Below are 27,201 nucleotides of genomic sequence, written 5' to 3'. Positions count from 1 at the left end.
CTCAGATATTACTTCTATGGCATGCCTTTAGGCCTTGCAGACATCAAAGAGATTGCCTAGAAAGGTGAAACTTTAGTTGAACTGACTTCAGGAGATAGAAGTAGACTGAATGATGGGTAAAGGCATTTGCACTTTGTTTTGTCCAGTGAAGCACAAATTGCTCTCTCCAGCTAATGTTGACCTAGAGAGCGCATATGTAGCAATCCTTTCCTTCCTCTATAATGATAATAAAAATGCTCCCTGTGTAACTGTTAACATGGCAGTAGAAGCTCTGCTGTAGTGGCACACAGCTTTAACCCCAGCCCAGAGGCAGGTGGATCTCTTTGAGTTCAAGTCCAGCACCACTGGCACAAAAAAAAAAAAAAAAAAAAAAAAAAAAAAAAAAAAAGTCATTTTGAACTTTTAGCATCTACTGCCACCTTGTGGTAGCCTATTCTCAATCCCAGATACGTGCGAGGATTCCACAGATTCAGCCTTCTTGAAGAGGGTTGTGAGATGTTTGGAACATTTGGACATAATAATCATGTGGGAGGCCAGAGGCTGAAGGCTAAATATATTAGAAATACCTCGCATATGACTGAGTTTCATACCATTTATCCTTTACAGTATGGATAAAGCCCTTTGATGTGGATGGTCTCACCTAGCCCTGGTGGCAGCCCTAGGTTTGAGGACATGGCTGATTACATGGGGCAAGTCCTCTACTTGTTTCTGGATGGTTGAACTAAAAACATGTAACATTGTGTTGGTATTCATGTGTGCAGTCTGCTTAACTGTAGTATGCAGCAGCCATTATACGTGCACATAGGGTCTTGTAGAGAACAGAGTTTATATTGTGAGGTATATTTTACACATATACCTCCAACTCCAACTAGACTATATACATAGCATCTTATGAAGTGGTCTTAGGCAGAATTCAGTAGGTCTCTGGGGACTGTTTTGTATGTGCAAGGCAATGCCGTACTAGTCAACTCTTGAGTGAGATGGCTCAGTATAAAGGTGCTTGCTGCCAAGCCTGATGATCTGAGTTCAATTCCTGAGACCCACATGGTAGAAGGACAGCACCGTTTCCAGAAACTTGTCCCCTTACCTCCACATGTGCACCGTGATGTGTGTACATTCATATGTATACACATAGCTAAGTAAGTATGACTTTAAAAACCTTGCTTAAACCTTTATGGTCTAGGTTCTTTCACCTGTTTGACAACTGTACTTCATTCCTAGGTTAAGTTAAGGTGTATGTGTGTTGGGGGGGGGGGGTGCATCACTGACAGCCAACATTGCTCAGTGTTAGTCGTGGGCATGGCACTAAACTAGACTTAAAGATTCCAAGTGAAAACTTTGCAGCCTAGTTTTACTTTGTAAAAATCTGAGAGATGGCTCTGCAGTGTTCTGCCTGCTCTTCCAGAGACCCCAGGATCAATTCCCAGCACCACCTGGTGGCTCACAACTATCTGTAACTCCAGTCCCATGGGGATCCAGTACCCTCTCCTGGCCTCTGGAGCACCAGGCATGTATGTGGTGTGTAACATTAATGAAGACAAACCACCATTCATATTATTGATTATTAAGCTAATTATTTTCTTTAATAAATTAAAGAATCTTGTGATATTGTGGAGCATCTTTTGGGTATATGCCTAAGAGCAGTATAGCTGGCTCTTCAGGTAGAACTATTTCCAATTTTCTGAGGAACCACCAGAGTGGTTGTACCAGTTTGCAATCCCACCAGCAATGGAGGAGTGTTCCTCTTTCTCCACATCCTCGTCAGCATCTGCTGTGGATTGAGTGTTTATCTTAGCCATTCTGGCTGGTGAGAGGTAGACTCTCAGTTCATTTTGATTTGCATTTCCCTGATGTTCAAGGATGTTGAACATTTTTTAGTGCTGTTGAGAATTCTGTTTCACTCTGTAATGCCCCATCCCATTCCCTCTTCTTTTAAATATTTATTTATTTTATATATGTGAGTACACTGTGGCTATCTTCAGACACACCAGAAGAGGACATCAAATCCCATTACAGATGGTTGTGAGCCACCATGTAGTTGCTTGCTAGGGATTAAACTCAGGACCTCTGGAAGAGGAGTCAGTGCTCTTAACCACTGAGCTATCTCTCAAGCTCCTATACCCCATTTTTTTTTATTGGATATTTTATTTACATTTCAGATGTAATCCCCTCCCCCCCACCCAGGAACCCCCATCCCATCCCCCCTCCTCCTGCTTCTATGAGGATATGTCCCCACCCACCCTCTCACTCCCACCTCCCCACCCACAATTTCCCCCACACTGGGGTGTCCAGCTTTCACTGGACCAAGGACTTCCTCACCCACCCATGCCTGACACTGTCATCCTCCCCTATGTATACAGCTGGAGCCATGAGTCCCTCCCTATGTGCTCCCAGGCTGGTGATTTAGACCCTGGGAGCTCTGGTTGGTTGCTATACCCCACTTTTTAATTGGGCTATTTGGGTTTTTAGAGTCTAACTTCTTGAGTTCTTTATATACTTTGGATATTAGCTGTAGGCATATATTTTTCACGGCCTACTTTAATAAGGTTTCAATCTCACCTCTAGCCCATCACCAGCCAAGTAGTAGTGGGGAAAAAAAGGTTATCAGGATACAGGGGGAGTGGACCTGTTTAGACATAGTTCTTTGGGGCGATTTCAACCTTCGTTGTTCTCAGTCCAGTCCACTAGCAAACACCACACATGAATCAGCGGCTAAGTCCAGTCCACTCAGCAGACACCACACACAAATCAGCAAGGGCAGTTCAATCCAGAAGAAAACGCAGGCTTGGCAGCCAGGTCAAGAAGCTGCAGAAACCTCACGAGAAGTTCTTTGGCGAGTTTCTTTCTATGAAGTCACCACAAGTGAAACTCAGCATCACAGTGTACAGTGAACCAATACATGCATGCAGTCAGTGAAAAATAGTGAGGTGGAGGAAAGCACACCAGTGCTCGAGCTCCCACTGTCTGTGGGGTCCTATTTATATTCTTTCAGAACATGATGCATCCTTTCACGTGTTTGGTATGTATAGCAAAACATCTGTTCACCTGTGTGCCCTAGACATAACTGACTTTCCATGGAAACCAGAAGTTTCCACTTCAATTAACCCTCTATTGGAGGTTAGTGAAGGTCTTTCCCCAATCTGTAGGTTGCTGTTTTGTCCTATTGACAGTATCGTTTGCCTTACAGAAGCTTTTCAGTTTCAAGAAGTCCCATTTATTAATTGTTGATCTTAGAGCCTGAGCTATTGGTGTTCTATTCAGAAATTTTTTCCCTGTGCCAATGCATTCGAGGCAATTTCTCACTTTCTCTTCTATTAGATTCAGTGTATCTGGCTTTATGTTGAGGTTCTTGACCCACTTGGACTTGAGCTTTGTACAAGGTGGTAAGTATGGATCAATTTGCATTCTTCTACATGCAGAAGACAGATAGCTAGACCAGCACCAATTCTTTCTTTTTTTTCCACTGTATGATTCTGGCTTTGTCAAAGATCAAGTGTCTGTAGATATGTCTGGGTTTATTTCTCGGTCTTTGATTCTACTCCATTGATCAACCTGTCTGTCTCTGTACCATGTGGTTTTTATCACTGTTGCTCTGAAGTACATCTTGAGGTCAGGGATGGTGATTCCTTCAGAAGTTCTTATTCTTAGCAATCTTATTCATAATAGCCAGAAACTGGAAGCAACCCAGATGTCCCTCAACTAAAGAATGGATCCAGAAAATGTGGTTCATTTACACAATGGAATACTATTCAGCCATTAAAAACAAGGACATCATGAGTTTTGCAGGTAAATGGATGTAACTAGAAAATATCATCCTGAGTAAGGTAACCGAGACCCCAAAGGACATGCATAGTATGTACTCACTGATAAGTAGATATTAGTCACAAAGTAATGATAACCATGATACAACTCACAGACCACATGAAGCTTAACAAGAAGGCAGGCCCAAGTTAGGATGCTTGAATCCCATTTAGAAGGAGGAACAAAATAATCATAGGAGGCAGAAGAAGAGAGGGACCTGAGTGGGAGAGGGGAGCAGGAACGGAAAAGGGGGGCAGGATCAGGTATGGGGGGGGAGACAGGAGAAATACCTAGAGGGCCAGGAGAATGAATGAAAATATGCAGTTGCCATGGGGGTGGGGGGAGACCGCTAGAAAGTTTCAGAGACCTGGGATGGGGGAGGCTCCCAGGACTCAATGTGGGTAACCTTAGCCAAAATGGCCAACAGTGGGGATATGGAACCTGAAGAGATTACCTCCAGTAGTTAGACAGAGTCCCCAGTGGAGGAATGGGGACACCAACCCACCTTCAAAATTTTCAACCCCAAATTGTTCCTATCTTATAGAAATGAAGGGACAAATATGGAGCAGAGACTGAATGAATGGTCAACTGGTGACTGGCCCAACTTGGGATCCATCCCATGGGCTGGCTCCAAACCCTGACACTATTACTGATGCTATGGTGTGCTTGCAGACAGGAGCCTAGCATGGCTGTTCTTCGAGAGGCTCTACCTAGCAGCTGACTGAGACAGATGCAGATACTCACAGCCAAGCATTGAAGTAAGTTCAGGAATCTCTATGGAAGAGTTAGGGGAAGGACTAAAGGGGATGGCAACCCCGTAGGAAGACCCAACAGTGTCAACTAACCTGTACTCCTGGGAGCTCCCAGAGACTAAGACATCAAACAAAGCATGAACAGGCTGGTCTGAGGCCCCCAGCACATATGTAGCAGAGGACCGCCCTCTCTGGCTTCAGTGGAGAGGATGTGCCTAATCGTAAAGACTTGGTGCTCCAGAGAGGAGGTAGTGCTGGCGGTGGTGATGGTGGGGTGGGGGGACCCTCACAGAGGAGATGGGGGAAGAACTCTGCAAGGGGGACCAGAAGGGGAGCAACATTTGGGGTGTAATTAATAAAAAAACCAAAGAATCTGGGGTTTAATTGCTCCTCTGGGTAGAGGAAACTTGGTCTGGTTCACAAGTTTCCTGTCAGTCAAGTCCTGGCAGAGGTAGGGAGGTCTTTGCATTTAGTCAGTGTGGTGGTTTAAATATGCTTGGCCCAGGGAGTGACACTATTTGGAGGTGTAGCCTTGCTGGAGTAGGTGTGGCCTTGTTGGAGGAAGTGTGTCACTGTAAGAATCAGCTTTAAGACCCTCATCCTAGCTCCCTGGAAGCCAGTCTTCTGTCAGTCTTTGGATGAAGATGTAGAACTCTCAGGTCCTCCAGCCCCACATCTGCCTGGATGCTGACATGCTCCCACCCTGATGATAACTGAACCTCTGAACATGTAAGCCAGGCCCAGTTAAATGTTCTTTATAAGAGTTCTCTTGGTCATGGTGTTTATTCAAAGCAGTAAAACCCTAACCAGGGCAGTTAGGTTGCAAGCCTCTTCCATTTCCTGTTGCCAGTGCCTTCTGCTTGTCCCTTGGCTAGACAGACAGCCCAGCATCAGCAGAGCTCATCTCTGGCCTACTCACACCAAACCCTCACTTTAAAAAAAGTGATTAGCGTGTGCACGTGAGTATGATGTGAGGGCCTGGGCCTGAGTGCCACGGCACACATGTGGAGGGCAGAGGACAACTTTCGGTGGCCATGTCTCTCCTTCTATATATCACTGAGGTAGGAGCTTTCTGGTTTCTGGGGAGCTACTTGCTCCACACTAGCCAGCCCCAGTGTTTTCAGGAGATCTCCTCTCATCTTGACTCAGCAGTGCTGGGGCTAGAGATAGGAACCAAGCACAGCAGCTCTTCATGTGGGCGCTGGGGATGGGACTTGTAGCCCGGCTTGTGTGGCAAGTCTTTTTCTCCATTGAGCCATCTCACCAGCCTCTTGCTGTTGTCACAGGATCGCCAGGACTTCCAGGCCATCACCAGTCCCCAGGGATTCCCAGCTCCTTTCAGACTTCTCCACCAGACCACACTCTTCCTCACTAAGGGACACGGGTTGCATTTATAATTGAAGTTGCCTAAGGTGCTACAAGGAAGGGGGCATGACGCCTGGGAACCCAGGAGCAAAGGCTTATCTCAGGTGAGAAAGTGATAGCTTCCCTCTCTAAGAAATAACAGTTAGAACTCGTGTAGTCTGTAAGACCTCTCAAATGCCCGTTAGTGTGCTTATCTTATTCCTGAACGAAACTTTCCCCTTCATTCGAATTTCCTTACTTATAATTTGCCTACTCTTTAAGACATGTATGCTGGGCGGTGGTGGCGCATGCCTTTAATCCCAGCACCTGGGAGGCAAAGGCAGGCGGATTTCTGAGTTCGAGGCCAGCCTGGTCTACAGAGTGAGTTCCAGGACAGCCAGGGCTATACAGAAAAACCCTGTCTCAAAAAACCAAAAAAAAAAAAAAAAAAAAAAAAGACATGTATGTTATGTGTATAGGTATTTTACTTGTATGTTTGTCAGTGTACCACATGCATGCCTAGAGTGTGCAGAGGCCAAAGGATATAAAATCCTCCGGGACTGGAGTTACAGATGGTTAGGGAGCCATCATGTGGCTGCTGGGATCAGATTTGGCCCCTGGAAAGTAGTAAGTGCCCTTAGCCACAGGACATCTCTTTACTTCTCACTTGATAAGTCATTTTAAATTCCTTGGGGGAGATTTTAGAACAGAAAGGAAAAACTTTGGTGCTGGAAGTCAGAGTGGTGGTCAGCCTGGCTGGGGAATAGGTGGCCAGAAGGAACATTTGGGATTCTTGAATATTGATCAGCCATTTCTTCAGCTGGCTGCTTGTCACGCAGGGGTACCCACCGTGACATCACAGAGAGTTTACTCTGAGCCACATGTCACAAAACTTCCCTTTAATCCTCACACTCTGAGTTAGTTAGTTAGTTTGTTTTTCGAGACAGGGTTTCTCTGTATAGCCCTGGCTGTCCTGGAACTCACTCTGTAGACCAGGCTGGCCTTGAACTCAGAGATCCGCCTGCCTCTGCCTCCCAAGTGCTGGGATTAAAGGCATGCGCCACCACCACCCAGCTGTTTGTTTTAACATGGGGAATCTAACCTGAGGTTTAAAAAGTGAAGGAACTGGGCCAGACTGCCCAGGTCAGCTTCCCTACCACACTGCCTTTCCCACTTCCTCCTTTATCGTGTTCATCAGGCTCAGCCACAACATCTGAGGTAGCAGTAAGACCCAGAGGGAAAGGACTCCCTGGAAGGGGCTGTGAGCAGCATCCTGGGCTAAGCCAGCAGGGGGATGCCTTTGGTGGAGGCCAGGGACTGAACCCTAGACCCTCCTGGCTCCTCCTCTGACTTCTTACAGGCTTCACAAATTGATTTCAAGAAAAAAAAAATCAAAAACAAAAAAAAACCAAACTCTTGTATGTTATCAGGTTTGTTCTTAAGTCTTATGATAGCCATTTTCTGAGCCTCCAAAGAGAGAATACACAGACCAACTGACAGCAGGAGAAAAAGGCTTCTTTCAAGTTGAAACAGATGTCCCTGAAAGTCAGCCAGCAAGCACAACTGAGCTCTGAGTCAGCACCCCCCCCCCCAGGACTGGAGGATTTATTCTGACTGGACAGAACCACTGTGAATATTACTCAGCCTCATTCCCACAAGGACCACCCTCTTCAAGATATGGTTGAGGTTGAAAGGCCCTGGCCAGCCATGTGCTCAGGATAGGATTCTCACCAACAACTTTCTACAAGCACAGAAAAGGATTGTGGAAAGAACTTCAATTTTGTGTTATAATTTAAAAGTCACATATGGCAGTGGCCAGGAGATGGGTCATTGGACCAATTTAGGGAGTTCCCCATAGTCTACAAAATTAGCTTTGGGCCTCAGTAATCCTCTCTAGGCACTGCTTCCCCACAGGGAACTGGACCCAGTCCACTGTCCTTTCACAGATGAAATGCAAACTCTGAAATAGGTATCAACTGTGATTCTGGAGAAACTGCACTGGGCAGGAGATAGGTGTTGGCCTTCCCTTCCCCATCCAGGGAAACTGGCCTATTATAGAGGGCATCCACAATCAGACAAAAGGGGCTGGCAAGATGGCTTAGCAGATAAAGCTAGAAGATCTGTTTGTTTGTTTTGTTTTTAAGGATTGGAGATTATCTCAACAGCAGAGTACAAGCATCTAGCACTTGAGGGCCTGGGTTCAATCCCTAGTATAGCAACAAGAACAACAAGATACTAAATAGCTTAGCTAAGTGTCTTAGGGTTTCTATTCCTGTACAAAACATCATGACCAAGAAGCAAGTTGGGGAGGAAAGGGTTTATTCAGCTTACACTTCCACATTGTGCTGATCACCAAAGGAAGTCAGGACTGGAACTCACACAGGGCAGGAACCTGGAGGCAGGAGCCTGGCTTGCTCAGCTTGTTTTCTTGTAGAACCCAGGACTACCAGCCCGGGGATGGCACCACCCACAATGGGCCCTCCCACTCTAGATCAGTAATTGAGAAAATGCCTTACAGCTGGATCTCATGGAGGCATTTCCTCAAGGGAGGCTCCTTTCTCTGTGATAACTTCAGCTTGTGTCAAGTTGACAGACAGAACTAGCCAGTACACTAGGCATGATGGTGCCTGCTTTCAATCCCAGCAGAGGCCAACCTGATCTACAGAGTGTATTCCAGGCCAACCAGGGCTACTAGCTCTAGTGACACCCTGTCTCAAAAATAACGAAATTCCTTTTAGATGTATTAATGGATATGAATATGAATTTTGTTTGCATATATGCATGTACACTACTGTACTGGTCTTTAATAAGGGGTAAGTCTGTATGTCTACCCAAGAATTGTCTTAAACTGATCATCAGCAGCAGATGCTTGACTTGTGACCTGTTCATGTATCTCACGGCCAGCTCCCTTGCTTCCCTTTGTGGAGACGGAGAATCACACAACACAACTAAACCACAAGACTTTCCTTTCAGGACCTACAATTCTGTTTTACTAGTATGCAAACAAATTCACTATATTTACTTATTTGTGCACAGGTGAGGTCCGAAAACAATTCTCATCGGCTCTCACCTCCAACTCTCTGAAGCCAGGTCTCTGAGGTCTGCCACACTGTGTTCTCCAGGCTAGCTGGCCCTGAGGCTTCAAGATGATTCTTCCGCTCTGCTTCTCATCTTGAGGTAGGAGTACTAGGACAAATTCAAATTGCCAAACGTACTTTGTTTCTTTTGTAATTTGGTGTTTTGCCTGCATGTATGTCTGTGCACCACCTGCAGAGGCCAGAAGAGGGCACTCAACACCCTGGGACTGGAACTACTGATGGCAGTGAGCTGCCACGTGCATGCTGAAAATCTAACCGCTGAGCCATCTCTCCAGCTCTCTGCCTTTTTCTCTAGACATAGCTTGCTGGATCCCACTCAGGTTGCTAAGCTTGCACAGATAGCACCTTTACCTGGTGAGCCATCTCCTCAAGTCTTCACTTGTTCTCAGTACAAAAATAACACATGCAGTTTTTAAAAATTCAGAATATAAAAAAATACAAAATAGTTTAAAATTCTTTTCTTCAAAGTGACACAGAGTCAGTGGTAGGGACTGGGTCCTTTGGAGGCTTCCGGAACTTGCTCTGAAGGAAAACTCGGGGCACACATAGGCCCTCTTTTTTATTGACTGTCTCTCGAAACACATACTCGTTCACCACTTCTTCATAACCTGCGTCCACAAAGAGCTGCGCCAGGAATTCTAGGAGGCAAGCAGGGGTGAGTTTTGAGGGCAGAGATGGCTGGAAGGTTTGTTTGTTTCTGTAATGAAAACTTCAATTAAATGTGATTTTGTTTTTAAACTTTTCTTCTTCGTTTTTTTTTTCTCCCTTTTGAGACAGGATTTCACTTTACATCTCTGGCTGGCCCGAACTTTTTTATGCTTCTGCCTCAGCTTCTCCAGGGCTGGGAATACAGGCCTGTGCTACCACTCCAGGCTTGCTTTGTTTTTATTCACTCGCTCGCTCGCTCACTCACTTCTCGTGCATATTTCATTAGTTCACTCTATCTTTTTAAAAAGACAAACACATTCCTATTTCTCATAGCCTTAACACCCAAACAGAAACCTCCAATTAAAGAATTAAAGAAACAAAGATGTACCTATCTTGGCTTATTCTTGTGTTAGCAAATACAGAAGTCTGACTAAAGAGAAACAAAGCCCACGCTAGCTATTGAAAAGGCCTGCACACACTCAACCTGTTTACAGAAAGGAAGGAGATCTGTGACTAGAATGGGGGTGGGGGAAAATCACCAGGTAGTGATAACTTCACCCCAGCAAAACATCACACAGGTTAAATGAACCAAACCCTCAGACTAAAGGGCTGTGGAGCACCACGCAGACCCCACGGGGCCTTACCGAGGGGCTGTGCTAGGAGCACCGTGCAGACCCCACTGCGGCTTCCTGATGAATTCTAACGCATTGAGCCAGATGAGGCCATTCCACACAGTTTAAATTCATTTCCACCTGACATGGTACATTTAATTGTAAACATTTGTTTTTTTTTTTTTAGTTTTAATATCTAGAATAATGTCAGGAAATAGAAATATGAGGCAGACACAGAACTGCTATAAGGTTAACGATAGCCTGGGCTACCAGCTTGAGGTTTTTGTTTTTTTTGTTTTTTTTTTTTGTTTAAAAAAAAACTAAAAAATATAGAGCTTCAGATACACACAGCTCATCAGTTAAGAGCACCTGTTGTTGTTGCAGAAGATCCAGGTTCAGTTTCCATGGTGGCTCACAACTACCCAACTTCAGTCCCAGAAGATCTGAAGATCTGACACCCTCTTATGGCTTCTGCATATACTGGGCATGCACATGGTACACAAACACACATGCAGGCTACATATATATGTATATTTGAAATTAAAAAAAAAAAACTAAAACCAATCAAACAAACAAAGGTAAAATATCTAACAGATTAGTGGTAGAGCACTACCTAGCATGCTTGAAGCCCTGGGTATGAGCCTCAGTGTCACAAAGATAAATGAACTCCCTCTCCTCTAAATCAACAGAGCTAAAAAAAAAAAAAAAAAAAGTGATCTTTTATTCCAGATTATTAGGTAGACTTAAAACTAACACTTGAAACACTTAGAAACTGAAATGATGTTTGGCATTTTCTGATCCAAAATGCCTTTTAAAGTATTTTTTATTATTACTTTGAATGTGGAATATGTGTTATGTATTTATGTATGTGTGTGTACCTGTGTGCAATAGCATGCACACATATAAAGAGGCCAGAGGTCAATGTTTCTTTTGTCACATTTTCCACTTCAAAAAACATATTCATTTTTATTTTTGTCCATGGATGTTTTGCCGGCATGTATGCATATACATCACACACACGCCTGGTTCCCATGGCAGCCAAAAGAGGGTGCTGGATCCCTTGAAATAAAGTTACAGACTTTATTTGTTAGTCACCATGTGGCTGCTGGGATTCAAACCCAGGTCCTCTGGAGGTAACCACTGAGCCATCTTTCCAGCCCTCCACCTTACTTTCTTTTGGGGATAGTGGTGATGGGGTTTTCAGACAGGGTTTCTCTGTGTAGCACTGGCTTCAAACTCACAGAGATCTGCTTGCTTGTGCCTCCCAAGTGCTTGGTTTGACACTGCAATTCTTAACATCCGTGCACCAAACACAAGAAAAACCTTTTTTTTTTTAAACCTTTTTTTTTTTTTTTTGGAGACAGGGTCTCTCTTATGTAGCCCTGGCTGTCCCGGTCCACCTTACTTTTTGAGACAGGATTTCTCACCAACATGGGCGCTGCCACCAAAACTAGCTGACCAGCAGCTCAGGGTCTTTGCTGTCTCTGCCTTCCCAGCACCAGGATCCCAGGTCCACCCACCACACCTGGCTTTTCACAGGGATGCTGAGGTGCTGCAGTAAACACTTTAGTAGCTGAGCCATCTTCCCAGTTACAACTAACTTTGTTATTGTTTTTTTGAAAGGGTTTCATGCAGCCCAGGAACAAGCTGAGGGTCAGGATGACCTATGGTTTAATTTGTTTTCTGTGTGTGGGAGTTTTGCCTGCATGAATGACTGGCACCATGTGCATGCCTGGTGCTCACAAGGTCTTGGTCAGAGGAGGTATTTGATTTCTGGGAACTACAGTTACAGATGGTAATGCCAACATGTGGGTGTGGGAACCAAACCAGGGTCCTTGGCAAGTACAACAGTGCAACAGTGCTTTTAACTGCTAAACCATTCCTGCAGCTGGACCTTTAACTCTTGATCTTCCTGTTTCTGCCTCTGGATTGCTGGTTTCTAAGTCCTATGTGCACCCACTCCAGTTTATGCAGTACTGGGGACTGAACCCAAAATCTGACCAATGCTAGGTCAGCACTATACCACCTGAGTTACATTCCCAGTACCTCTTTGATAGCAAATTTATCTACTTAAAAGCAGATCCAGTTACTTCTAGTCAAGAAGGATTTTTGCCTTTGTGCCTGGGAAAGTACCCTCAAACCACCATGCTGAACTTAAGGCCCTTATTTGAAAGATGTGACTTTCTAGCCCTCCTCCTCCCTTTCCAGCACAGTTCCTGTTGGCATCACATGACGGGTCTGAGGCCTGTCTATTCTGTGAGGCTCACTCACTAGTCACTGTCAGCAGAGACCTTTAAGCTCCCCACAGGCCAGAGCTGGGTAAGTGGTGTGTATCAGAACGTGTTCTAAGCACTTGGGACTTGTGTGTTAGCATAGCCACATACCTGCCCAGGCAGCACTCCACTGATGGCGCAGTCAAGTACACAGAGCAGAAAATGACACACGCTAAGGAGACACTCCATTCCTCTTACCATCAGTAAAGAAATACGATCTGGTTCCATCTTGTCTGACATAAAAATTTTCTCCAAGTTTGCTTCCGGCTTTAAATCTAAGCATGGCATGATCATTCAGCCCATAGTCACGGAACAAGACACTTCTGCCTGGTTTTAATACCTACAAAAGTAAAGCAGGTTGTATAAAACCCAGTCAAATCAAATATAATCTGATGACGTTAGGAATTAAAACACAGACCCATGGGAGTTGTGAAAAAGAAGGCATACAAAATACCCTTAATAGAAATGGTTGCCTTTAAAAACCATGTCAGGTATGGGAGTACATACCCGTAACCACGGAGTTCAAGAAGCCAGGGTAGGACTATCATTTTGAGTTTGAGGACAGCCTGGCCTACATAGTACCGTGCCCACCCAGTTTACATAGCAAGAGGATCCTGTCTCAAAAAAAAAAAAAAATAAATAAAAATAAATAAAAATAAAAAATAAATAAATAAATAAAATAACTTAAAAGAACCATCTCCTTCACTAGGCTGCGTTCCCATATATCTGCTACTGACAACTTACCTCTGAAGGGTTCCTGTGTGAGAATCCCTACTGGGTCCCCACACTGATTCCTCACCCCACCCCACCCCCTGCCCAAGTGCTGGGCTCTGGCCTGACCATCTGCTCTTTGTATGGGAAGTCTGCTCCATGTGGGAATAAGGAAGTGATCCTTTCCTTTCCTCAGAATCTGTCTTCTATATGTAGTGTAGACAGCGCCACACAGACCTCCTATATACTTCAAGACTGACAGGTATTCCACAGTCCCACACCACCAGGCATAGAGCACTTGTTTTACAATGAGAGATGCCATCTCTTGGGACAAGTTTTGCCTCCTTTGGAAAGTGTGTGGTGGCACTTGTAGTCATATCCTCTCTCCACCCTCTTTCTGTTTTTTGGGTACTCTTGTTATATACAGGGAAGCTTGCCTGGCGTTAGCACCCCAGGGTGATGAGCACCATGGTGGAAAGCTCACGTGGAAGACTATTCATGTGGGCTTCGCCCAGGTGACTGCTGTCCTCTCTGCAGAGCTGAGAATGGCTTCTCTCTCCAGTACTTTGCCAACAGAACACACATTTTTAAATTAGCCAGCCAATCACTATGATGGCAGGGAGAAAGAAATCAGACTAGGCTACAAAGTCATTGTGGCTCTGATGAGAAAGATCTCTAATGGAGATTAAAAATAGGAGGAATACTGAAATGAATGAAAGCTCAAGAAAATGTTTTACAAATGTGACATGTCATACCCACTAAAGATAGATGGCATATCATTTATTCCTTCAATAAGTTGTGAAGAGGCTACTCTACAAAGACAGAGCTGGGGTGCTACAACACACTGTATGTTTATTGCTCTCATGGGCATGGGGCATACCTTTAATTTGAAAGCTACAGAAGTGCATGATGAATTTGGATGATAACTAATGAAAACATTCTCGTATCATGACACAGTTCCTTTTGTAATTAAAAAATCTTTTTTAGACAGGGTCTCACACTGTAGCTATGGCTGGCCTGAACTCATTAAAGAGAGTAGTCCCAAATTTATAGAGATCCACCTGCTTTTGAACATTCATTTCAAGCTCTGTTCTCACAGAAACCTGCCATCTATGGAGTTCAGTTTCCCTCCAAGCCAGGCTGTGCTTTCTCTGTCACTGCATTACTCATAGGGCCTGGCATCCTCCTGCTATCTCCTGTGTATCCTTTCTTCTCTCTGCTCCTTCTCTCTTTTCTTGTCATTCGACAAATGGTTTACTATCCCTTGCTACTCTAACCTATTAATTCCAGGGCTACTGTTCCTACATTTTGCAAGGACTGTATCTTCTGGCTTGACTTACTCTAAATGCCATTCTATTTTGATTCTGGTCAATCTCAATAGGCAAGTAGATTATCCTTCCAAGTATACTGGTCTTGTGCACACACACACTCTCTCTCTGTCTGCCTCTCTCTCTCTCTCTCTCTCTCTCTCTCTCTCTCTCTCCCTCCCTCTCTCCCTCCCTCCCTCCCTCCCTCCCTCTCTCTCTCTCTCTGATGTATAAATGTTCCTGTGTTTGAGTGTAGGCATGTGTGAGACTCAGAGGTCAACCCTGAGTGTTGTCCTCTCCTCCCTGTCCGCTTTAGGCAGGGTCTCTCACTGTTCACCACTGCCCACACCAAGCTAGCTGGTCTTCAATCTTGTGGGGATTTTCCGTGTCTGCCTTCCATTCCACCAAAGGAGCCCTGGGATTGTATATATGCACTACCAGCTTTACATATAGGTTCTCGGGATCTGAACTGAGGTCCTCCTGATTGCATGGCAAGCCCTTTACTCGATCAGCCATCTCCTCAGTCTCTATGTGACTGTGGAGGTCAGAGGGCAGCTTGAGTGTTGGTTTTCTCCTTCAGCGATAACTCAGGTCATCAGAGTTAGTGGCAAGTGTGTTTACTCACTGAACCATCCTGCCAGCCCTACACGCAGTGCCAGGCAAGTCTACCTTTCTTAGTTCGTTCTCTCCTTTTTTCTCATCCCCTATTCCTAGTAATCTTCCACTCTCACTTGGATCTAAATCAGGTGATATGCTCATCTTCTCTTTGGGGCCTCTCCTGTGTCTAGCTTAAGTCCCATGCCTATTTGTGGGCACATTCTGAGTTCTTACCTACTCAGATACTAGGGGCAGAATAGAATTAAAAAAGAACAAAAGGAAACTGTGAAACTCGAAGGCAGAGACAAGCCAGTGTGATGAAAGTGTACACTTTAAAATATACTACTTTGGAGTAGAATAATTCTCTAACAGTTTTCCAATGTCTTGAAACATTTATCTTTATTTAAAACCAGCGTTACGGGCTAGAGAGACAGCTTAGTGAGAAAACTTGTTGCTTCTGCACAGGACCTGGGTTTAATTCCTGGCACCCACGTGGCACTTCACAACCTCCCATAATTCTAGTTCCAGAGGCCCTGATGCCCTTTTCTTACCTACTTGGGTAACAGGCATGCACATGGTGCACAGAGACAAAACACTCACACATAAAATAGAGATGGATACATTGCCAAATGCACAGACTCTTTCATCAGCATCATTTTCCCACCTGGTGGCTGCCCTCTTTCCTCTGAAATCTGACTGTACACAGATACTTAACTGCCCCATTCTCCATGCTGTACCCATCTTTTCCTCAAGCTTGCTTGTGTCATAGTCAACTTAAATGACACACTTTAATTAAGGTGCTGAGTGAGGCTCAGCACTGGCTGCTCTGCAGAGGACCTGACTCCAGTGCTCAGCACACTTGTCAGGCTGCTCTCAAGCACCCTAACTCCAGGTCCAGGAGGTCTGACACCCGTCCTGGCCTCCATGGCATCCACACACACAAGGCATACTCACACAGACAATCTAAGACAGACAGTGCTGGGTGAGTGGCTAATGTCTGTAAACACCAGCACTTGAAAGCCAAGGCACAAGAACTACCTGGAGGTTTTGGTTAGCCTCAATTCCAGTGTGACCAAAATGAAAAGCAAGAGAGTCCGACACCAAGCGAGGTGCTGCACACCTGTAATCCTGGCACTGGTGGGCTGAGGCTAAGGCAGGAAAATTGAGGCTTCTCTGAAGTATAGAGCAGGGACATTGTTTATTAACTAACTTTAAAAAGATTATAACAAGCCGGGAGTGGTGGCGCATGCCTTTAAATCCTAGCACTTAGGAGGCAGAGGCAGGCATATTTCTGAGTTTGAGGTCAGCCTGGTCTACAGAGTGAGTTCCAGGACAGCCAGGGCTACACAGAGAAACCCTGTCTCGAAAAACCGAAAAAAAAAAAAAAAGTGTAACAATGACTTGTGAACACAAGTAAGAAGCTTATTATTTCTATAAAAAGACAAATACCTCATCAGCATGAATGTAATTCCACACTCAGGAGGCAGAGGCAGGAGGACTGCCCAAAGCTTAAAGTTCTAGGTCAGACAGCAAGATTCTGTTTTAAAAACCTTTTAAAAAAAAATAAAGTTGAACAATTTGAAAACACTTAATACTGAAATGTTGATCAAGCTGCTTTTAATCAGGTGTGAGCCTCAGCTATGCAAGTCTGGGTCAAAATGTAATCTGCCCAAAATACGATCTGTTTTAAAATTCTTACTCTATTTTTTAAAACCAGTGTTTGAAGCAGGGCCTCTCGCATATCATAAAGGGCTGAATTACCCCTAAACCTCTCTGTCCCCTTTTAAAGACCCACAACCCTACTATGTGAGTTAATAGGAGATACTCAACAGTCTCATACTCAAAACGATGACTGGTGAGAACAGTAAAGAATACATGCTCAGGCTTTTAAGTTAAAATGTTTGAGAAGATTCCTTTGTGCGCATGTACATGTTTCTGTCTTCCCATATAGCTTAGGTTGGCCTCAAATTGAGAATCCTCCTGCCTTGGCCTCCTGGATACTGAAATCACAAGCAGGTACCACTGTGCCTGTCAGAATTCACCAATTTACCATTTTTAATGATTGGTTTTATTGATTCTTTTGTTTTGTTTTTCAAGAGGAGGTTTCTCTGGCTGACCTGGGAGTCACTCTGTAGACCAGGCTGGCCTTGAACTTGGCGATCCACCTGGGAGGTCCTCCCAGGCCTTGAGATCAAGGGCGTGCATCCCCACCACCTGTCAATTTCGTTAACTGACACTGTCTGCAGTGCCTCCTGCTCACTACAGTGAACGCTGCACAGCAGTTCCTCACGGCAGTGACATCACTCACTGGTACTCTCAGCTTTAGCACTAGGAGGAGCCAGGCTTAGAGACAGATGCCAGAGCCTGTCTTAACCATAACACATAACAGGTGAAGCTTTTTTTTGATATATAGTATCAAGTAACCTAGGCTAACTTCAAATTTGCTCTATAGATGAGAATGATCTTGAACTCTCGACCTTCCTGAGGTTGAATGTGCATACTATCACTCTGGCTTTCTTTGTTTTCAGAAAGAGTCTATAGCTTAGACTGTTCTTGAACTCACAAGGTAGGCTAGGCTGCCCTTGAACTCAAAGCATTCCTCCTATCGCAGGCCTAAATTAGTATTTAGGATTACAGGCATGGTACAGCAGCCTCCTAGTGGCCACAGCAGTGTGGGTTCCTGCCATCCTAATAGGAATCACGATGGTAGTAGTAATGTAACAATGGCTGGCTTTGAGGCGCACTTAGCAGAGTAGAGGCACTGTGCTGGGCACACGTCACATATCTTAATAATCTCCCCTAAATGCCATCATCCCAGAAGTGTTATCCCAACATTTTTCAGGTATAGAATCAGGCTTGGAGAAGTGAAGGAACTTGCCTAAGTAGTGAACCAGGTTAAGATCTAGGCTTTTGACCGTGTTCTTGACCATTTAATCATGTCCTCTCACCTTTTGGATCCCAGGTAACCGCAAAACCTTCCTTGTTCTGGGGCTGGCGATGCTCTGAAGAGCAGTCACCTCACTGTACAAACCCAGAGCTGCACGGGATGCTTTATGCCAGATTCCCTTTCCCTAGACTGGCTGCAGTCTACCCACTGGGAACTGGAAGATGTTGGGAATGCAGCACGCAAGCCTTACAGTGAAGGCACGTACGGGGAACAGGGTGACCAGCCCTCAAGTACAGACACCCAGTCACTAACCTTGTACACGTTTAGCAAGACAAGGCGCATCTTCTCAGGGTGCACAGCTGAGAGCACAAAGATTAATGTGACAGCATCCACAGACTCTGGTGGGACATGGTCAAGAAGGTCATCTCTAGTGAGGTCACACTGGAATACTTTGCATCTCTCTGCATTGTACGAAGGATGTTGCTAGAAAGGGGAAAACAGAAAGAACTTGTGATTTTAATCAACCACCATGCTGAGATGTATGAACACGCAGCACTGGAGAGAGATCCTGGTTCTACTTGTTTACCGCTGCATGGGATGGTCACGTGTTACTGGGGACGTAACATTCATTACTGCTACAGGGAGCAGGCAGCATTTCAGCAACCTCTTTTTAACTGAGGGCAGAATACAGTCTGTGACATATTTAAATCAAGAGTTTTAGGCCTTTTTCCAAAAGGATGATACAAAGTCAGCAACTACTTCCTAACCCACCTTTGGTTATCTCTGATGACTCTATGAGAAGTCTTTCCAGTTTACCCTCCTGTGATGCCTCCACAGTTCCTAAGTGGTATTCCTTGAGACAAAAGACTAAAGATCCTAACCATCTTTCTTTCTAGTAAGTGTACCCCGTGTACACTTTGGCATTTTGGTGGGTTGGTGGGCTCCAACACACTTACGAGTATTATGAAGGAAGAGAGTAGTTTTATCATGTAAACAGGGACCTGAATAAATTAATATGCAAGACTTCTGGGTGAGAATATTTAGTATTAAAAAAGTATTTCTTTATTTTTATTTACGTGTATGTATGTGCACATGAGTGGCCCTCGGAGGTCAGAGGGCACTGAATCCGCTGGAACTGGGTTGCAAGCAGTTGTTAGCCACCAGATGTGGGTACTGGGAATAGAACTCGGGTCCTGTAAGTGCAGTAAGCACTCTTAACCACTGAACCGTCTCTCTAGCCCTGCAAAAGTCAACTTTTAAAATGAAGGAAATAGCTGTTGAGAGTGACTGTCCCCCAAGCCAAGCAACTGCTATCTTGGGGAGTTAGCTACATACCCTTACAAAAGATTATCCCAGCTGGGCTTGCTGTTTGCTTACACCCCATCTTGGAAGGGTGGGGAAAGTCATAAGACCCTTGCCTGAGTATCCAGCTGCTCCCCACTTTGGGGGCACGGGGCAAAGGAAGGAATGTTCTATTTAGTTGGCTAAAGGAAAACTTTCATCTTTGCTGGGTAGAGGCTTTCAGGTGCAGCCTGCTGGAGGAGCAGCACTCAGAGCCCTGCAAGCAACCCCTCACCTACACTCTGTAAGAAAATTCAAGAAACTCATTGGTTCCCAGAGTGAACTGTGGCAGACTGTGGTTTGATCTGCCACTGAGAATGTAGACGGGAGTGGTGGGCATCCTTAAGGTCTCCCCCAGAAAGGAATTTTACCAATAGAAGGAAATATGCCACTAGACATCAAAACATACAAAATATAGCAATAAAACAATATGGTTTGAGAATGGTGGCAAACCGTTCACCAAGACAGATGGTTCCTAAATAGATCCATGTGTATGTGTGAGAATTGAGTATTTTATGACAAAAGATAACAATTAGATGAAAAAGTCAGGAATGATAACACTCCCAATGTATTGTGTTCTGAAAACAAGCTACAAAATACAAAAGACTGTAGCGCAGAGATGAACAGAAATGGAAGGACATGGCTCTCATACTTACTCCCACACTTAAAAAAAAGAAAAGGAAAAAGAAAAGGTATAAGCCATGAGAGAGAAACACAAGCATCTTCAGGAAGACGCAGGCCCCAAGCACTTGCTTACCTGAGGCAGAAGTCCCCAGTTTGGAAAAACAACATTGAAAAATTAGCAGCTGGGGGTGGCAGTGCATACCTTTAATCCCAGCACTCCGGAGGCAAAAGTAGGTGGATCTGAGTTCAAAGTCAGCCTGGTCTACAAAGTGAGCTCCAGAACAGTCAGGGCTATACAAAGAAACCCTGTCTCAAAAAACCAACCCTCCTCACCTCTCTTTAAAAACAAACAAACAAACAAACAAACAAAAAACAAACAAAAACAAACCAGCAACTGCTTTGGGGATGAGAGGGCAGTACAGGATGAAGTCTCAGGGGCCGATTCTGCTGAACTTGTTTCCACAAGGAATATCACAAGGATCTCACAGAGAATGCTGCTCTTTCTGGGGCTGGCTTTTCCTCACATCCTTTTAGCAGGAAAAAGTGAGTATTCAGAAATAAAGCAGAGCCTATGACTACCTGTGAAATACTACTGCAGCTCTGGTTAGAGGGTAATGGGGACCTTCTCTGCCTAAAGTCAAGAACATCCTCAAGATTACCAACAGGGCATTGGTAGATTCTCTCACAGCTGGGAGAGGGGTGGGCAAGAAAAGCTGCGTTCTCAGAAAAATAGAAATTTCATGAGGCCCAGAGGGATGACTCGGCGCAGTTAGGAGCACTGGCTGTTCTTCCAGGGGACCTGAGTTTGATTCCCAGCACCTACATGGCAGCCCACAACTGACTTCTGACCTCCACAGGCACCAGGCATGCATGTGGTGCACATACATACATGCAAGGAAAACATCCATATGCATAAAATAAAATCTGTCTTTTAAAAAAATAGAAAAGAAAAATGTACAAAGTTCATACTCTGAGATATGAGGTTACTGCACAGTTCAAAACCAGAGGGGCAAGACATGAAGGATTCGAACTTTTCATCCCAACAAAAAGCCCCCAGTAAGTATGGTTATAGCGAGGAAGAGATAGGCAAGGGACAAAGAGAAGACACAAAGCTAAAGTCCCAAAGGAGTTTTAAGTGTTTTCAGAGCAACAACAAAGAGAATAAGAGGAACTTATTATGTAATACCCAACTTTGATTACAAATCCTTATTACCTTCAGTATCTAGTGTCCTAATATTATGTACAGCTTAAACAAAAAGCATGTAAGGGATACCAAGAAGCAAGAAGAAAACAGTCTGAAGGAAGAAGGCCAAGTATCAGAGCCCAACTCAAATATGGTATTGAATGAGAGACCAACCAAGATTTTAGGCATTTAAAATAATAATAATCAAAATGGCATAGGCACTGGGGCCCAGTCAGATGACTCAGTGTGTAAGGGTGCTTGTTGACCCAGTGTGTAAGGGTGCTTGTTGACCCAGTGTGTAAGGGTACTTGTTGACCCAGTGTGTAAGGGTACTTGTTGCTAAGCCTGACTATCTAAGTCTATGCCCAGAACCCACATGGTGGAGAGAATCAACTTTAGCACGTTGCCCTCTGACCTCCACACATGTGTAATGGCATGTGCATGCCTACCTACACAAGCACACACACACAATATAAAAATAAACAAGTAAACAAACAATGTTTTTTTAAAAGAACATTAGGGGCTGGAGAGATGGCTCAGTAGTAAAGAACACATGCTGCTTTCTCAGAGGGCCCTGGTTCCACTTCCACTAACCATACCAGGCAGGTCGCAGCTGCGATAACTCCAGCTAGAGAGATCTGAAACGTCTGGCCTCTGCAGGCACTCGCACATCTGTGCACACATCCACATGCAGACATATACACACTACACATAATTGAAAATAGAAAAATAAATCTTTAAAAAATCTAAAAGAAAACTAAAATGCTATAGATGAGAATGCAAAAGACAGATAACATGCAAAATAAGACAGGTAATATGAGGGCTAGAAACTATAAAAAGACTAAAATTTAAATGCCCCAAATAAAAAACATGACATGAATTCACAGAAGAAATGAAACTTTTTTTAAATGAGTTTATTGGAGGAATATCTCTTTTAAAAACAGTCAGTGAACTTCATAACAGGACAATAGAAATAATATGAATTAAAAATGCAAAAAGAAGCTGGGCAGTGGTGGCGCACGCCTTTAATCCCAGCACTTGGGAGGCAGAGGCAGGGGGATTTCTGAGTTTGAGGCCAGCCTGGTCTACAGAGTGAGTTCCAGGACAGCCAGGGCTACACAGAGAAACCCTGTCTCGAAAACCAAAAAAAAAAAAAAAAAAAAAAGAAGAAGAAGATTAAAAACAGAAACTTAACATATATTTAACTGGTGGGGTGTGTGTGTGTGTGTGTGTGTGTGTATGCGTGAGTGTGTGGAGGGACTTCAAATGGCAGAAGATACTTGTATCTTAATTCCTACAGGGAGAAAAAAGAATAACAACTCAAAAAATTATCTGAAGTATGGTCAGTTTTTTTTCCATATTAAAAAAGAATAGGGCTGGAGAGTTGGCTCAGCAGTTAAGAGCACTGTCTGCTCTTCCAGAGGACCTGAGTTCAATTCCCCGCGTACACGTAATAGTTCAGTCTGTAACTCCAGTTCTAGGGGATCTGACTCTCACACACACACATACAAGCAGGCATAACACCAATGTACATAAAATAAACCATTAAAATATAACAAACAAAACAATAAATAATTATCTAAGTGCCAGGAGTAAAGAATTCTTGCACATGAAACCTATTACCTCAAAAGTAAAAGGCTAATAAATTTGATATGAGCCAGGAATGGTGGTGCATACATATAATTCCAGGACTCAGGAAAGCTGAGGCAAGAGGATCAACAGTTTTACCTCAGCCTGGGCTATTTAAAAAAAAAAATCCTGAATTAGGAAAAGGCTATGATCAATACTATTGAATAGGAAAAAAAAGAGATGCCTGTAACATAGGCATGATTAACAAAACATCCTTACTGTATTCTAAAATTAAGAAGATGATAAGTCAACAGAAAAATAGGCAAAGGCACAGATTAATTCTTACTACAAATGGCACATAGTAAGATCTCAATAAATACATGCAGAAGAAATGGGGTCACAGTAGAAAAAAAAGTAAGCGTATTTACATATTTTAGTCTTCAATATCTCTGGTAATGAGAAAAATAAAATACTCAGACTTTTTTTCTCAAAGATTGGAAAAAAAAGACAAGAATCCTGAGGAAACAATTACTGGTAAAGCTGTAAATTGGTATGATCTTTTTGAAAGAAATGTAGCTTTATCTATTAAAACGTAAACATACACACCCTTCTTCTAAGGGAGTCTGTTTCCTCTGTTATTCACCCCAGAGGACTGTGCCTATGAGCTTTATTGTACAAAGCACATGCACAGTTCTGGTCACAGTGACCTGTCTTACACTAGCAAGCAATCAGACACCGATCTACAAAGTAAACCACATGAATCCAGCACAGAGACTGTTTAGTAATATTTTTGCTGTGCTTTGAGTCAAAGGGGAACGGCATCCACGGTGCTCACGGCCGCTGAGCTCCTGGAAAAGGACGGAGTAAAAGAAAGAGAAGACACAGGGGATGCACATGCGGTGCACCAACCTACCTTCACGTAGTCAACTGCCCTTGGAGAAAAATCACAGGCATAGGCAAAGATATTCAAGTCTTCTTCTAAAAGTGGGAATAAACAGTTCCCAACCCCACATCCAGCTTCCAACAAAGTCCATTTTTGACCTTCATACTGAGGAATGAGAACACAAGTTATAGCACATTACATTTGCATAATGAAGAAACACACCCAGCTAAAATGATTAGTAGGCATGACGCCTCTGACCTCATGAAGCAGAGATTAAACAACTAGTAAGGAAAAGCTAACACTGGCACCTCACTTATAATCACTCGACAATGGGCAGTTCAGTATGAAAAATAAAGCAGCCCCACACAGTGTAGACACTCTGGGCTAACCTCCTCCTCAAATCCCAACTTCTCTTTTGCCCCTGTAGTCTATCCTCAGGCAACTCACTTCTATAACTCTATGCCTCAATTTTTTTTCCTGCAAATAGGAACAACACTAATGCACTTCATAGGGTTGCTATGATGCTTTAACTAAGAGAACAGATGTAAAATTCTTAGAAAACAGTTACAGCGAATGGTTCATTCACTACTAAGTAGCTTCAATCTGTCACTAAAGTTTACTCTGAATAGTTAATATTTCTAACTTTTACATCAGCTTTAACTAAGTAGAAAACATTAAGGGGCTAAAGAGATGGCTCTGGTTAAGAGAACATGCTGCTTTTCCAGAGGACTCATGTTCAATCCCCTGCATCCATATGACAACCTACAATTGTCTGTAATTCCAGTTCCAGTGGCTCTGACACCCTCTTCTGACTTCCAGACACTAGACATGCATATGATGCATACACATACACACAAGCAAAATACCCATATATGAAATAAAATAGAAAACCTTAAAGCTCTGTTTTCTATTAAACAGCCCAGACCTTGCTAAACATACTTGAAATGAAACAGAACATTTGGATAGACTTCATAAATGTTCTTTAGGGTAGCTTGGTCAGTAAAGTGCTTGCCACACAACCACAAGGGCCTGAGTTCAACCACTGGCACACATGTAAAAAGCTGGGTGTGGTGCCACACAGTTGGAATCCCAGTTCTAGGAAGTTTCCCTGGGGCTTACTGGCCATCCAGCCCAAGCTAATCTGTGTGCCCCCAGTCTAGTGAGAGACCCTGTTTCAAAAAACAAGATTGCTCCTGAGATGACACCCAAGGTTCCCAGCTGGGAGTACACCCTAGATGTAATAAAGGACCTCTTTTTTAGGCATCATAAATGAAGATGGCTCAGGGCAGGAGAAACCCCAGCCTACCTCCCTACATGATCTTAGCTCCTCAAACTCTCTGGTGGTCCAGTGCCTGTCCTTGAAAAAATTGGTACTGTTTCTTTTGTAAAAAAGGTCCCAGTTCTTCTGAGCCTCTTTTTCCAGTTTTTGCTGTTTAAAAGCAGATACCAAAGCTTGGTCTCTCTTCAGTTTCTCCTCTTCTTCAGTGCTAAGAATCCTTGTTTGCAGTCCTTTCCTTTGCAAAGAAGCCATGGCAGTTGTTGGAAACACATTCAATGTTGCTAAAGGTCCTCTGTTCTTTAACCGTCTGAACAATCCGTGCTGAGAATGCAGACTGCAGGGGTTTCTCTGGCGCAGTTTCCCAAGGTGACTTTCCAGTTTTAACAGGATATGATGTTACTTAGGAAAAAGAGAAAGAGAGATTCTGGCTAGTGATTCTCAAATAGCCTGCCTGCTTCTCTCCCCATCCTGTTCATCTGAACCAGAGTCTAGTTATGAAAAGCTGACTTTGAATTTCCAATGGAAGAAGCCCAGGCTGTCCCTTGAATGTACTTCCTCTTGTCCCATGCTCTCAACTGCTGTGATCAGGGCCTCACCAAGCTGGAGCGTTCTTTATTACTTCTAGAGTTTGGGTTCTAAAGGAGCCCATGACTCTGGGGGAGAGGTTCCTGGAGGGCTCTTTAAGGCGCTGGGGTCAATTCACTTAACACTCACGAGATGCTGACTCTACCCAACACCCTGCCGGGGTTTGGAGAGGTCATAAAGACCAAGATAGTCTCTACTGCACAGAGCTTACTACACTCAGAGACCAGAACTCTCACGGACCGGGCTCCCAATTCAAATCAGATGAGTCAAGTATTACAAGAAATAGGTTTAGTTAGGGCAAAGGGACGCATCCACGAGTTGACTGAGAAAATGTGAGAAAAAATTCTCATCAACGTTCAGTGCCCGTAGAAAATGTGACTTCAAAACAACGGCAACAATCGCCCTAACTGAAAGCGGGTTTGCCAGACAAACAAGGGGTCGCGGTGGGTTAAGGAGGTGACGGAGCTAATCCGGAGAGACTGGAGTTTCTGATCGTACCCATAAACTGAAGGAAGAAGCATCGTCCGCCAAGAATTGAAATCCTCTCACCGCAACCATGGAGCGAAGTAGGGGGAAGGACCGAGTGACGGGTGACTGAGGTCCCGAGAACCGTCATCTCTCTCTGGACCCTCGGATAAACTAGGTCGCAAGGGTCTCGGGCATGCCCAGGGACATTCATACCTACACTCAAACTCGTGTTCACTAAGTTCCCCACGCTCTGGGCTCCCGGCCATCGGTTCACAGGGTCTCCAGCAAAGAATAGGTCAGGGCGCACTCACCCGTCACTCAAGGCCAGGCGTCGAGGGTAGAATCTTCTAGCTGAGGTGTAAACCTCCTTAGACTAGACCAGAAATCGCCCAGAACTGTGAGTTCCAGCTGTTCCGGCGAATTCTCTCTCCATGGCACTGCCCCCGCTATATCCGTTGGGAAAACGGAAGTCCCTCCCCAATGCCGGAAGTGCAGCGGCCTTACTTCCTCAGAGTCTCCCCAGACGCGGAGTAGATTGGTTTCCGGCCCCGGGTGGGCGCGGACTTGGTTCAGTGCGCGCTCCGGAGCTGCGTCCCGGGAGCGCAGTCCCGCGGGCCGCTTGCACGGGGATCCGGGACTGCGGCCGCGCGAGGAGAGCGCCGATCCGGGTGCAAGGCAAGTGCAAGGCCATGAACGGCACGGCGAACCCGCTGCTGGACCGTGAAGAGCACTGCCTGCGGCTCGGGGAGAGCTTCGAGAAACGGCCGCGGGCCTCCTTCCACACTATTCGCTGTGAGTGAGCGCCCCTCGATGTTCACTTCGAGCTCTCTGGCTGCCACGTGCCAGTCCAGACTCTCCTGTCTAATCCCGGCTCTCCAAAGCGTCGCTTTCCTTACCTTTTCATCCCAGATCCTCTGGAACTTCTTTTACGTTCAGATCGCTTCTCCTAAACCAATCTCTGGTTGCCGCCAACGAACTGTTCTTTTACCTTACAGTCCCAAATAACCATTTCATAAGGTCATAGCCCCTTTATTTCAGATCCCCTTTTCCAACTCTTAAGCCAAACTTTACTCCTTTGTAGCGATGCCTCTTTCTCCTCCCTTGTGTCCTCGTTCTCTTTGTCGAATTATTCCACCAGGTCTCTTGCCCTGGAAAAGCCTTCTCGTTTGCCACGAGCGTCATTTACTCCACTCCTTTCTTTCTTTCTTTCTTTCTTTCTTTCTTTCTTTCTTTCTTTCTT

The 27,201-nt window shown here is 44.5% G+C and overlaps 2 protein-coding genes across 6 annotated transcripts in view; one reads left to right on the top strand and one right to left on the bottom strand.

Annotated features, from left to right (window-relative positions):
• Nucleotides 1-26,407, bottom strand: Mettl6 (methyltransferase like 6). Of its 5 annotated transcripts, none has more exons than XM_028787491.1 (6): nt 26,273-26,407; nt 24,936-25,307; nt 23,660-23,794; nt 18,342-18,512; nt 12,726-12,867; nt 1-56 (listed from the first exon to the last, which is right to left on the bottom strand). In XM_028787491.1, exons 2-6 carry the CDS (start codon nt 25,158-25,160, stop codon nt 28-30), a joined length of 702 nt encoding a protein of 233 aa, XP_028643324.1. In that variant the 5' UTR covers nt 25,161-25,307; nt 26,273-26,407; the 3' UTR covers nt 1-27. The 5 variants fall into 5 exon arrangements, 4 of the variants coding, with proteins under 4 accessions (XP_028643324.1, XP_028643321.1, XP_028643322.1 ...); XM_028787488.1 differs by lacking the exon at nt 1-56 and adding an exon at nt 8,860-9,633; XM_028787489.1 differs by lacking the exons at nt 1-56; nt 26,273-26,407 and adding exons at nt 8,860-9,633; nt 25,992-26,111.
• The window catches only part of Eaf1 (ELL associated factor 1), a 14,943-nt gene continuing 14,134 nt past the window's right edge, over nt 26,393-27,201 (top strand). The window contains exon 1 of the mRNA XM_028787487.1: nt 26,393-26,753. Coding sequence (XP_028643320.1) covers nt 26,393-26,753 — 361 coding nt within the window. The remainder of the gene's footprint in view (nt 26,754-27,201) is intronic.

The sequence above is a fragment of the Grammomys surdaster genome, unplaced genomic scaffold (genome assembly GCF_004785775.1).
Source record: "Grammomys surdaster isolate TR1022 unplaced genomic scaffold, NIH_TR_1.0 125669, whole genome shotgun sequence".
NCBI lineage: Eukaryota > Metazoa > Chordata > Mammalia > Rodentia > Muridae > Grammomys > Grammomys surdaster.
This window is presented reverse-complemented; position numbering and strand designations above follow the sequence as displayed.